Source organism: Tasmannia lanceolata, unplaced genomic scaffold (assembly GCF_043159265.1).
Source record: "Tasmannia lanceolata isolate RefF3 unplaced genomic scaffold, GAP_Taslan_0.1 ptg000013l, whole genome shotgun sequence".
In the NCBI taxonomy this organism is placed as follows: Eukaryota; Viridiplantae; Streptophyta; class Magnoliopsida; order Canellales; family Winteraceae; genus Tasmannia; species Tasmannia lanceolata.
Window position 1 is genome coordinate 1,263,267 of NW_027518690.1, and position 13,279 is coordinate 1,276,545.

The following is a 13,279-nucleotide window of genomic DNA, read 5'->3' on the forward strand; positions in this document are numbered from 1 at the left end:
AGTTCCAGCAGTCCAATAAACTAGGGAAATGATATCAGCACAACCATGCTTTTATATTTTCACTAATGCATATTCTATTCTAGTATCTAAACTGAGGGGTGCAACTTGGGTCGGGATCAACCCGAAAAAAGCCGGGTTGGGTTGAGGGCTTGGTTGGATCGACCGGAGTGAAACCCGACATTTTTATCATTTTTTTTAGTAACCCTAAAAAGCCGGGGGGGGGGGGGGGGGGGGGCGGGGTTGAAAAAATGTGTTCCTAGGGGTGCGTGTCGGGTTCGGCGGCCAACCAGAACCCGAACCCGACACGCACCCCTAATTTAAAGAGCTGTAAAGACAAGCTGGGTCCGTGCAATTATTAAAACATGGTAGTGCTGATATCATTTCCGTTGAACAAAATTGAGAGAGAGAAAGAGAGAGAAAGGAAGAGACGGCAGAGAGGGCCGGCAAAAGTAAACTGCCATTCTCCCTCTCTTTTTTCTCCCACGCCCTCTTCATCTTCCTCCATCATTACTCCTCTCTCTCTCTCTCTCTCTCTCTAAAAATGAAAAAAGAAGAAAAATAACTCGAGATCTCCCTAGTAAGTGCTACTGAGAGATTTCACATTTCTTCTCCGTTTCTAGATCAGAGCTTCTAGAACTACATTTTCCTCTCTACAATGTCGAGTGGTGGGTTGAGTTCTAGGGCACAGAGATTATCAAACAATGTGTCACCCTTCCGATCTCGAGCCTCTACTCCGTTAGGTTCGGCCAAGAGTGGCGGAGGAGGAGGAGGAAGACCCACCACTCCTTCATCTTCTTCGTCTCGCCCCCCATCTCGGTCCGGCCTCGGCATCTCTCCGGCTAACACGCCTAGCCCTTCAACCCCCACCTGTCTCGATCCCATTTTGCCTAAGGAGAATGTCACCGTCACCGTTAGGTTTCGCCCTCTCAGGTATACATTCACATTACCTTCTTCTTCATTTAGGCCCTAAGAAAAACATTTTTAATGGAAATTTTTTACTTAGGGAAATGATATGATTATGGTTGACTTAGATGGATATTACCATAAATTGAAGCTCCATCTGAGTAAAAATTGAATAGGGTTTGTTCAAGTCATATTTTATTTTTTTGTGTGTGTAAATAGTCCACATTAGCTTCTTCTTCTTCTTCTTCTAGGACCTGTTTAGTTTGCAAGAAAAAACATTTATGATGGAATTTTTTTTTCTTTCTGCAAAAATGATATGATTATGGTTAATTTAGATGGATATTATCATAAATTGAAGTTCCCTCTAAGTAAAAAAGTGAATATCGTCCCCTGCGTCACTGTGCACGCCCCCCCTAGTTGACTCCCCTTTACCATGACTGAGTTTTGTCCAACAATATCCATCAAAACTTCTTTGAAGTTATGACCGCGTTAACTGAGTTTTAAGCCGCGTCAACCAAGTACTCGACTAGGATTTGCTTTGGCCGCGTTTTGACCCACATCCATGTTTTGGAACACTCTTTTTTTTTATGTGTGAGTAAAAAAGTAAGAAAATTTAGAATATTTTCCTTTCCAAACTTTTTCCAAAAAATTCCTGCAATTCAAACAGGGGTCTACTGAACTTCATTTTGAAGTAGGACTATATGTTGCATGTGCTTTCAGTTTCGATGAATGTAATGTTGGAGTGGCTTTCTTGTCTCGGCGATGTTTGTTCTTACTTGTCGTTTTTCTGGGTGTGATTTGACAAGTGCTCGGGAGATTAACAAAGGGGACGAGATTGCTTGGTATGCCGATGGCGATTTCACTGTTCGAAACGAGTACAATGCATCGATCGGTTATGGTTTTGGTCAGCATTCCTTACCCTCTGCTCGGTTTCCTTTCATTACTCGTTCAGAATTTGGAATTTCTTCATTTATGCTTGAAAATGTGGTGACATTTGATAGTACAAGTTTAGTTCATTTGCTTCCTTTTAGAGCACTTTATGTTTAACATATGGATATGAAGAAAAATGATATTTGATGTTTAATCAAGAATAAAGGCTTCGTTTCTAATGACCGAATGCAATAGATAGAGGTGTTGGATTACATCCATAACACCACCCAAATGCGTGACGGAGAATCAATGCAAAGGAATGTGAAAACAATGATAGTTTCAATTTTGGCACTTTTTAGCAAGCAAATCTGCTATCTCATTTGCCTCTTGATTTTTATGGTGGAAGGGGACTTGAAGCTTCTCACAATTACTATGAATTTCCTCAATGGTATTTGCCCATTTCCATGAAAATTTAACGCCACTTCCCACCTTTATAGAACTATTCCTTCTGCCTCCAATATCTTTTGGCCACACTACGGTCAGAGAAAATATCTTACTGTTTAAAGAACGGCCAGATTTTCCACCTCACTAGGATCCTGGATACCTTAAACTTGAAAAAGCTAACCATCTCTACATCATAACCTTTGAAAAGATTCCACATGCATTATGGGTCTGATTTCCCAGAGTGGATCCATCCTTGAGGGGAATTCCATAACCTTTGAAAAGACTCCACATGCACTATGGGTTTGATTTCCCAGAGAGGATCCATACTTGAGGGGAATTCCATATTTTACTTTTATCACATGCTCTCTCTCTCTCTCTCTTTCTCTCACTTCTAGCTACTTGAAACCAACATTTATGAATATCCTTGCTTCTCGTCCCTCAAATTTCCTTGGTACTCTTTCCCACCAAATAATGTCTTTATATTTTTTGACTCTTGCAAAAATGCGAACTCTGCATTCAAAAGGTCATGATGCCACCTTAAAGCACCTCATATGAAGCTTGACTCACCCCCTCCATGTTGAATAGGCGGGGTAGAGAAGGTACCACGTCAAATTTGCATAAGGATAATGTATGAGTAAGTTATTTTTTAATTCTCTGAGGCGAGCACATGATACACAAGTTGGGAAGTTGTTGCATCGCTCAATTATGAAAATGGTCCTACTCTCATTTCACATAGCGTTTGCTCACTTTGGCTCCCCTAATCAACACTAACGTTTGTGCACTCTAGAGCTCCATAGAAGGGCATGGCTTTTTTTGTTTTGTTTTATGAAACATAAAGAAGCTTCTGACCGAAGTGGTTTGGGAAATGGGTTACAACTAAAGAAACAACTAGCGAGGAACATGGTCTCCAATAGCAAATGACTTCTTGGTTAAATCTTCCTCTATCAAGGCCCACTCTAGAGTTAGCCTCTCTTGAAACATGCGTGCACCAAACATGTAATGTCGAAGCAAGGCCGAGAGTCTCCTTGAATATATCTGCCATTCTTCAAGGATAAGATGACTCATGGGATACCCACTTAATGACATTCCTTGAGTCACCTTCTAGGCTTCCACCATCAAAGAGCTAAAGTTCAGGTTTCCTACCAACTCAAGACCTTGACTCAAGGCAAGAGCTTTAACCTCACTATAATCCCTGATTTCTATGGGACAAGAGAAAGCCACTTTCATGCTACATTCAACGTCTCTAACTACTCCAAATACTCATAGACCGCAGGTTGCCAAAGGAGGACACATCAAAGTTAAGCTCGATTTCCCCTAGAACGCACCAAGCATTTCTCTTCGGCTATGGCTTCTTGTTAGAAACAATTATTTGTTAGGCATCTTCTGAAGTTGTTCCCTAAAAACTCACTGAATTCTTCCCTTCCTCTCTCCCACCAATCGATGCAATTAAGAATCTTCTCCGTATACATAAGTGTCGCAAATCTTGTTTATGAAAATTCTGTTATTCCTTTCCTTCCATATTATCCATCAGTAGCGACCGAGCTTAAAGTTCATAGATTTCATTCTCTATGAGGGAGAAAATATTCCTTCTAACTCTCTAACGCTTCAGATATGGAACCAAGCATCACCCGACTCACACTCAAGATGGTAAAAAGGGCCACCCACAAGCTGTTCACAAATGGACAATGAATTAGGAGATATGAGACCGTCTCCTCATCTTGTTGGCTCTTGGCATATGATGCAATGGTTTGACATGCTTTAGTAATGATGAATTAGGTGATCGATATTGTTGATATATTCCAGACCTGTCACCCAACAAAAGGCAATGAGTTTGGGAGGACCTGGGGTGGACAAAGCCTATTTGTGGGCACAATTGATGGACTTGACCCTATAGAAGGACTTGACCCAAAAAAACCCATTTGGATTGATTTTCCCAACCCTAGAAACCTTAATGGCCCTCCTAATGTAGATGTTATCACGCAATGAAAGACACCTAATACACCCTCATATATCAACATCCCTCAAATTTCGAATGAAAGATTGTGACTATACAACCTTACCCCCCCCTTCCAATCCATATACTTAAGAATTAACACTTATTTTTTTGCATGCAATTCTTAACAAAAGAAAAAGGAGACTTTAAGTGGATATCACAGCACCATGGGTCCTCCCAAAACAGACTCATATCACCCGCACAAACTCTGAATCGAATGAACAGGGAAAAAGTAGTTGGATACTGTAAATGGTCTCGATACCCTAAACTCGATGGATCTCCATACCCTAGATGGATCTACACTCTTAGGTTCTCAATTGCCAAAACCGACACCATACTTTTTAACAAAGACTTTTCACCGGAAAGCATTTGATTCTTCACCGAATCTCCAGAACCACTTACTAAATAGGGAAATGCTCATCTCCGCATTCTTTCAAATCCCCAAGCCACCCACTTGTTTTGGTTTGTAGACCTCTTCCAAGCTACCAAATGATACTTCTTGAACTCAAGAAAATAAAGGACGAAGTAAAGCTTTTATTAGTGCTATGACAATAAAACAATTCATCCATAACTTGCATTAAGTTATACTTGACAGCATCCCATAACTCTTGGCAAAAATAGAATGAAAGTCCATCAGGTCCAAAGGGCCTTGTCTTAGTCTAAACACAACTTTGCACACCTCGTTAGAGAAAACAACTTTTTGCTTTACTTCTTTTACCGTCATCTTTCAGTATCATCTAAATTACCCCATTAGTTTATAGGAATCAATTTTTTGTTTGATATTCCACCGATGATAGGTTTAATAAGTTTTTTGTTTATGGATGGGAATGAAAGATCTCATAATATCTTGTTCTGCTATTGGCGATAGGGGGCATGTTAATAAGATCTTTCTTTCAGTCAATACGTGGCTTCATGCCTGAAAATTATATTCACCACCTCATAAGCAATGGTTCATCAAGTAGCCCATCTTATATGGGAATAAAAAAGTTATATGCGTTAATGTTACTCGGATCCTTCAAATGAGACGTAGTATTTGCGTCATTGGGATACTCCAAGAACACTAATATTGGATATTTCCCATCGTTCCCTAGCGCACTTGAGGTACATACTATTTCCTCCTCCACACCTTTGCTAGAGAGAATTGACCCCTTAAGCCTTTTTTAAGCTGGCAATGAACCTATCCATTCACAAAGAGCCCAGCTTATGTATTTTTTAGACCATATGGTACCTTTGGGTGGTTCTAGAAGTTACAGTTACCTACTTACAAACAATAAACACTAACATGCAGTTAGAACCATAGAAATGAACTGATTAATATAAACTTAAAAACCTTTTAGAAATTAATTTAATGTGGTTTTATGTTGACTTATATTACTAATATATTATAATTAGAAACTTAGAAATGTAACCATTCAAAAAAAAAAAAAAAAGAAACTTAGAAATGTAATAATCATATACAAATTTGATCTAAAAGTATAATATTTGGTGATATTCCCATATCCGACCCGCAATGCACTAATTTCCTAAAAGATTGGGGTTCGGAGAATCCATTGCACTCGTTCCTCGTCAAACTTGACCGTGTGATATTAGTATTCAGGCCACATAGATGTGATTATTAATCATTTTAGAACTGAGAACTTCCTCAATTCAAAGTAATATCATTTAATTTGTTTTTATTGCCTATTTCTTCATTTATTTTTCTATGGTTTATAGAATCACCATTTTTTTGAATGGCAGAATCCCATTATCTTTGTTTTCTGACCAAGTGAATATAATAATTTGCTTTGCAGATAGAGTTTTCGGGCCAGCAACAACCACACGCCATGTTTATGATGTTGCCGCTCAACATGTTGTTAGTGGTGCCATGGAAGGAATTAATGGTGACTCTTTTTCTAGACTGGGAATACCATTTTGATGCTTTTCAAATCATATTGGATAAAATTCATTTGGTTAATAAGGCATGGGTAGGTTTAATGACTTGCTTCTGTGTGTCAAAAGGGCCTTAAACCATAACTTCGTAGTTTTTTCTTGTCGTGATAAGTACTATCAATATACCTTATGGACCATGCTACCTGCATCCTTTCTTATGTAGTTCTTTACTTTGTATGTGAAAATGTGAAACTCTGTCAAGGTTGCAAAATTGTACTTCGCCTAAGTAAGAAGCAGGATAACACATTTTCATAAAAACTTTCTCAGAGGTAGTAAGAGTTGATGCATACTAGGCCCAGATACAAGGGTTCCTCCTACAAAGTTCTGTATCTTTGTGAATGGCTGCTTAATTTCATGGAGTAACAAAAAAAAATGCACATTTGCAAGATCCAATGTGAAGGCAAGTACCGAGAAATGGCTCCCACTACTGCTAAGTTGACTTAGTTAAGGAACCTCTTATATGAGGGCTCCATGAGCGATTTAATTCTCACGCTCTCTACTATGGTAATCATAGCACGATCAATTTTGTTAAGCTTTGTCTTACGGTCCTTGCCCATGTTACTCTGCATTTGTATCCATTCCCAAGTAATATACATTACAACTTTGTTCTCGTTGCTAGATTCTTTTTTTAAATTTTATTTCTATATACGGTAGGAACCTTCTTGTTTCAAGTGAAAGTTGATTCGTATTTATAGTAGTGATTTCTTGAGTTTTCAATTAAATGGTTTACTTCTTATTTTATGGTAACCAAGATTTTCTTGTGCTAATAGTGGGCTGAATTTTTCTCACAGGCACCGTATTTGCCTATGGTGTTACTAGTAGCGGAAAGACTCACACAATGCATGTAAGTTGTATTACTAGTTATTGGATGAAAACATTGCTTGGTTTCATAATATGTTTTTGTTATACCTTCAAAACAAAGAATTTCTTAGTTTTGGTTGACCATGTATGCGTCAAATGCTAGATTTAACCAATCCTGTGCCTCACTATTGAAACTTACTATATTCTGTGTCATAGACAGCTAGGCCGGTTGATAACCTTTCAAATTTTTTGAAGGAAATAACTATATATAGAAAAAGCAGAGGATGTTTCAATTCGTCGACGACCATCCTGCTTGCTGCCATCACTTTTTTTTTGAATGGTTGCCACCATCACTAGACTGTCAGAGAACACTACATGCATCCACTGTCCTCACGCCATTTCAGAGATTTAGAGAAGGCGACAAGCAACCACATGCTGTCTCCAAACTGCTGGAGAAGACAAGGACCAAGCCGTCATTCATCACCTTCCTTTTTGGTTTCCCCTAATCCCTTGGTCTGTCTCGTTTTTCGTTTACTCGTAGTCTTTGCACATGTCGGTGACCAATTGATGATCTTACTTGCTGTCTTCATGCCGTGGCCGAACCATCAGAGAAAGCGACAAACAATTGTCGATCGGTCTTACATATTCTCACTTTTTAATCTCTTTTCTTCCCTCTGACCTCATTCATCTTCACCCTGCAACCCTGTTGTTAAGCATCAACATCTTATTTTCCTTGCTGTCGTGGCTGGACTATTGGAGATGATTTGCCATACGTTTTTTCCCTTATTTTTCTTGATTTTTATATATTATTTATTTTTATCCCAAATTTTTTCTGTTTCATTCCCAACTTTTTTTTTACTTTTTTACTCATCAATTTTTCCTGAATCCAAACTTTTTAAGTATGCCAACTAGAATAACCTTTAAATGAGAGAAAAGACTTACTAAGCTAAAAAGAAATCTCCTTAGGTTACTTAACGGCATGTGGGCAGTGTTGGTCGTGGCCCTCCATGCATGCCAATTCTTGGTGCGCCATGGCTGACACGTGCATCACATTTTCAAATCTATATTGCGAGAATCATGGTTTCATCAAACTATCTCAAAATCATGTTTCCAATGCTAGGTTAAAGCATTTTTGGATATGCTATTATTTCATACACGAGAAGGTTAAAGATGGTGAAATTTATCTTAGCTACGTCACAAATAAAGAGTAAGTTGCAAATGTCTTCACAGTAAGTTGCAAATGTCTTCATAAAAGGCCTCACTTCTAGTCATTATAAATATTTGATCGGCAAGCTAGACATGTTCCATATCACACTTCAGCTTGTGGGGGGTATTAAAAGAGTTTGAATTGGACACTATGGAAATTTTGGTCAGTTGACCATTTTATTATAAATACCAATGTATAATCATTAATACCAATGCATCCCTCCATTTCAAAATTAATGAAGCTTGAAAAGAGTTCACACACCACATTCTTTCCTCTTTTCACCATCTTTTTAGTTCATCACATTCAAGAGAATTTATAGTTTCTACACTTTTTTTTTGATGAGTAGTTTCTACACTTCGACAGAAGGAAAGTTGAGAAAATTTATAATTACTAACCTCTTACGTGATACAAGTTACAAAATATTGGCTTGTGCAAGTAGTAATTATTAGAGGGCCAATGGCATTTAGTTGTTTTTTTTCTTCACTTGCTTCTTTCCAAAATGTGTTTTGTACATGCATATATACTAAATTAGCTTCTTGGAGACATTTGAACCTTGTAATACCAATAGCTGTATCTCTCTCTTATAGCAACACACTTACGGCTGAGGTACCAGTGTGCTTATAACTTACAAGTAGGCATATTTTCTATAGCAAAGGTTAATATTTGTATTTTTAATGGGGAGTGAGATTTAACTAATTTTGGTGATGTTGAAAGTCAACAGTCGTGGATAAATTATGAGAAGAGAAATTGAGTTTTCAACACGTGCTGTGCACCTTTTGTTTGGTTAGTTTTTGGTTGCAAGCCCCTATCTGCGCAACTATTTTTTCTTTTCTGTTATTAATTTTGTCCTCTATAAGTCTGATGTCTATCTTATGGACTTTTCTTGAATTAATTAATTTTATTTTTCTTCTTCGAAATTTATGTTTGACTCTGGGATGAATATTTCCATATAGGTTTTGTGCCTTTTTAAGGATGCTTGAGAACTGTTCACATAGTAATTTTCATCTTATTTGATAATGTAGGGGGAGCAGAAATCACCTGGAATTATTCCATTGGCAGTGAAGGATGTATTTGGCATTATACAAGAGGTAGCTACAATTGTATGTTTGCTAGTTGGTAGTTTTCATGTATTTCACTTTTTTGCAAACTAACCTTTCACCATATGCTTCAGACACCTGGGCGGGAATTTCTTCTTCGTGTTTCATATCTGGAAATATACAATGAGGTCAGCAAATCTCATTATTTTATAATATGGTGTGTTAGTTATTTATTTTCTAGTGCCAATAAATGATTCTAACTATTTGGTGCAACTGGTGGCTACCATATTTGCCTCGTGATGGGTATGAATTTCCTTAGAGGACAAATAAGGACAAATTTCCTTAGATCATTCCTATTGTCTTTAAGACCGATAAACTCCAATATTCCAATTGGGTTTGTGTAAACATGCAAGAATAACAAATGCAATCCACCAAATGGTCATGAAATAAATGATCTCTCCTTGTTTAAGGAAGACTTATATGATAGACTATGTCACTAGGTGTTCGATCTTTTTAAACCAGTATGGATGATTGTCTTGCTTTTGTGATGATTTCTAAGTGTGCGTTTGTGCTTATTCTAGCATTCCCTAAAGTTTCATCTGAAAGTTCTAATATTTGCATATGTTTTCATAAATTTCTTTGATTTTACCATTGAAATTTCCAACAGAAACCAAAATGTTTCCGTTTCAGTGGTGACCGACCAAAATTGAAACTAAAACCAAAACCGAAATTTTTAACCCTGGTGAAGAGAGCTCTCTATGTCATCCAAGGATGGGATCTATAGTTGATAGTCTCCATAGTCAAGAAGCGGGTGAAGGTGTTTACAAAGGAAACCTGAGGAAGGAGATGCTGCTCAGGGATTGATCACCAAGAACTTGTCTTCTATCTAATCATTCCTTGTGGTTGACACATTATTGTAGTTTCCAACACTAGACTCTACATCCACAGATCACCCACATTTGATGTGCTTTAACTAAAGACAGGAACTTTGTAAAACTTTCCTCAAATAATGTATGCTCCATGGGGATTTTGCCTCAGAAAGATATTTTTAACATGGGATTTCCAACATTTTTGGCCATAAATTCTTAGGCCTTGTGTTTTAGCCTTTTCCATTTTCCGCTTTCTAACTGATTAAAAAGCCAATCCTTTCACATACGATAATTCTATAGAATTAATATATAGAAACAGCTTTGATGATTTTTCTAAGAGATGTTTATTATTTTCTTTATTGATGCTCTCCTCACAACAAAAATAACTATATTGGTTGAAGATGGAGGTTTTTTACCCTAGTATGTATGGGCTCGAAAATTTAAGTAAATATGGTACAAGTAAACTACTAGGAATCCACAATAGAAAACTTGCTAGAGAATGGAACCATCACAAAAACAATCCAATAGCCCTTCACAGACCATGCTAGGGAGAGATCAAAGTTTTAAATTTCGATTTAGGCCGCCACGGAAATGAAAACATTTTGGTTTCAGTTGGAAATTTGATGGAAATCTTATAAAATTCCGAATACATGTGGAAACATATGAGAATGATAGAATTTTAAAATGTCACTCTAGGAAATGCTATAAGAAGCACAAATATACAATTCTAAAAAAAGTATTGGTTTAACAACATCGAACACCTAGTTAGCTGGAAGGAGGTTTGCAAACCCTTGTAGACAGGAGGGCTTGGTATTAGAAAGCTAAAAGCAGTAAATACTGCTCTCCTTGCCAAATGGCTTTGGAGATTTGGAGAAGAGCATCATCATCTTTGGGCTCAGGTCATCGAAGGTAAGTATGGGGCTCTCCCTGGCCATTGGTCATCAGATGATCAGTTCAGACCCGGGGGTGTTGTAATAAACATATGGAAACGTATGCAAATGACAACACTTTAAGATAAAATTTCATAAAATACTAAAATAAGCACAAATACTCATTTAGGAACAATCATATAAGCAAGAAAATCATCCTTAATAGTTTAATAACATCATAGACCCAGTGACATGTGCTGTCTCCCATGTTTGCACGTATCTGCTGAAAAGCACCTCGTGGCTGATGAGGAGGTCCACGAGGCTACTGAGAGGATCTATGACTCTTATCATTCAACTTAGTTTGCTCATTCATCAGTTTTGTAGGACAATTCGCCTTCCAATGTCCCGTCTGATGGCAGTAAGTGCACTCATCTTTGGCAATCCTTTGATTGAATCTGGTAGTCGAAGGCCCTAAATGAGTCAATATATATCACATTTCACATGTAATTGATACAAATTTATACATAATTCATACATCACATTTCACATACAATTCATATCAATATAATTATGTAACACATACTGATATAGTATATAACTAATGACGCATTTAGAAAGCATCATATAAGCAAGACAATCATCCTTAATAGTTTAATAACATCAAAGACCCCCATTGACATGCGCTGTCACCCATGTTTGACAATTCAATATATATCACATTTCACATGTAATTGATACGGATATTTATACATAACTTACACATCACATTTCACATGCGATTCATATAAATATAATTATGTAACACATACTGATATAATATATAACTAATGCACTTACGGTTTTGGTTTCTTTATATGTTTCGATTTCGATATCGTTTCTGTGGGGAGGGAAATGTAAACGTTTAGGTCGTTCTGTGTCGGTTTCGGTGGAAATTTAAAACCATGCTATGACTAATGGACCTACACGGGGATTAGAAAATAGACAAAAAATGAGTTGGTAATTTTTTATCTGAAATTTTATTCAAGTCCACATTGAATTTTTCCTTCAATATTTTATGTTATTTGCTGATTTTTTATTTATTTATGTCTAAATGTTTCTTTTGTTTTTTTTTTGAATGGTCTAAATATTTCTTTTGTTCTTTTTTCCTTTCAGGTTATTAATGACTTGCTTGATCCAATAGGGCAGAACCTAAGGATACGGGAAGATTCACAGGTAGAGTAGTTGATGTGGTGAAGTTTTACATGATACACATTCTCCCTCTAGCACTTGATATGATTGTCTAGAGGTAGACCATGGAATCTGTTTGTTGTGTATGTGTGTGCTTGTGGCTTTTTGCAAGCTCGCATGCTCATACATATGTATGTGATACATATTTCTATATCTAGGTATGGATATTTACGCTATATGGATGTAAGTATATGATAGTGTAGAAATCCATTCATGGATTTGTACTCGTTCAGCCACTTGGTCATGTTGTCCATGTGATTCGATAGGTTGACCTGTGGCTCAAGTAAATTATTCTTAAAAAATAAATTTTATTATAAAAAATACTAAAAATTAAATTAAAAAAGGAAAAAAACCTTCCAAAAGGAGTAGTTTCTAGAATATAACATGTTTTTTTATACACTTTTGGGGCATCAACTTGGCTAACTTGGGAAAAAACTGTAAAAAATACTAAAAATTAAATTAAAAAAGAAAAGAAAAACCTTCTAAAAGGAGAAGTTTTTAGAATATAATATGGTTTTTTATACACTTTTGGGGCCAAAACTTGTCTAACTTGGGAGAAAACTGCCCGGTAAACTATCGGGTCTTGTTTTACTCTATTGTCACCTAGTTAATGGCTGGTTTGAGTAAACTTTGACGAGTCCCATGTCAATCATCCGAGTTTTCTAATTATGCATATCTCCATTGGTAAGTGTTTATCAATGTGTCTCTGCCTACATCCTTGCAGGTCATGTGCTCACGCGTTTGTGCGTGTATATGGAACTGTATATTTGTACTTTTCTACATCAATATCATGTGATGCTTTTTTGAAAATATTAAATGCAATAAATATTTTAGCTTCTTCTCGCTGAAGTGGGATGTTTTTACCCTTGAAGTGGAAGACCTTCATTTTTTTCCGGTCGAACTGATTTAGGGTGTGTTCGGCAAGGCTTCTCATTCTTAGCCGTAATAATAGGGGAGAAACGGATTGATGAGATCGAGTCGCTCCGTAGAATCCCATCTTTTTAGGGTACAAAATGTACAAAAGTGAGAATATTTAGAATCGGACTTGTGGTGGGTTGGGTGAGCCGAACACGATTTTGGGGATTTCGATTTTTTCTCGTCCTCTACCCCTTAAAAATAGGCAGAATTCA

The 13,279-nt window shown here is 37.0% G+C and overlaps 1 protein-coding gene across 4 annotated transcripts in view; it reads left to right on the top strand.

Moving 5' to 3' along the window:
• Positions 1–419: 419 nt before the first annotated feature.
• The window catches only part of LOC143889435 (P-loop containing nucleoside triphosphate hydrolases superfamily protein), a 49,203-nt gene continuing 36,343 nt past the window's right edge, over positions 420–13,279 (top strand). For all 4 annotated transcript variants that reach the window (XM_077393640.1, XM_077393641.1, XM_077393639.1 and 1 more), the window contains exons 1-7: positions 420–930; positions 1,710–1,807; positions 6,001–6,090; positions 6,931–6,983; positions 9,170–9,235; positions 9,319–9,372; positions 12,075–12,134. In XM_077393640.1, the coding sequence (XP_077249755.1) occupies positions 656–930; positions 1,710–1,807; positions 6,001–6,090; positions 6,931–6,983; positions 9,170–9,235; positions 9,319–9,372; positions 12,075–12,134 (696 nt within the window). In that variant the 5' untranslated portion in view covers positions 420–655. The remainder of the gene's footprint in view (positions 931–1,709; positions 1,808–6,000; positions 6,091–6,930; positions 6,984–9,169; positions 9,236–9,318; positions 9,373–12,074; positions 12,135–13,279) is intronic.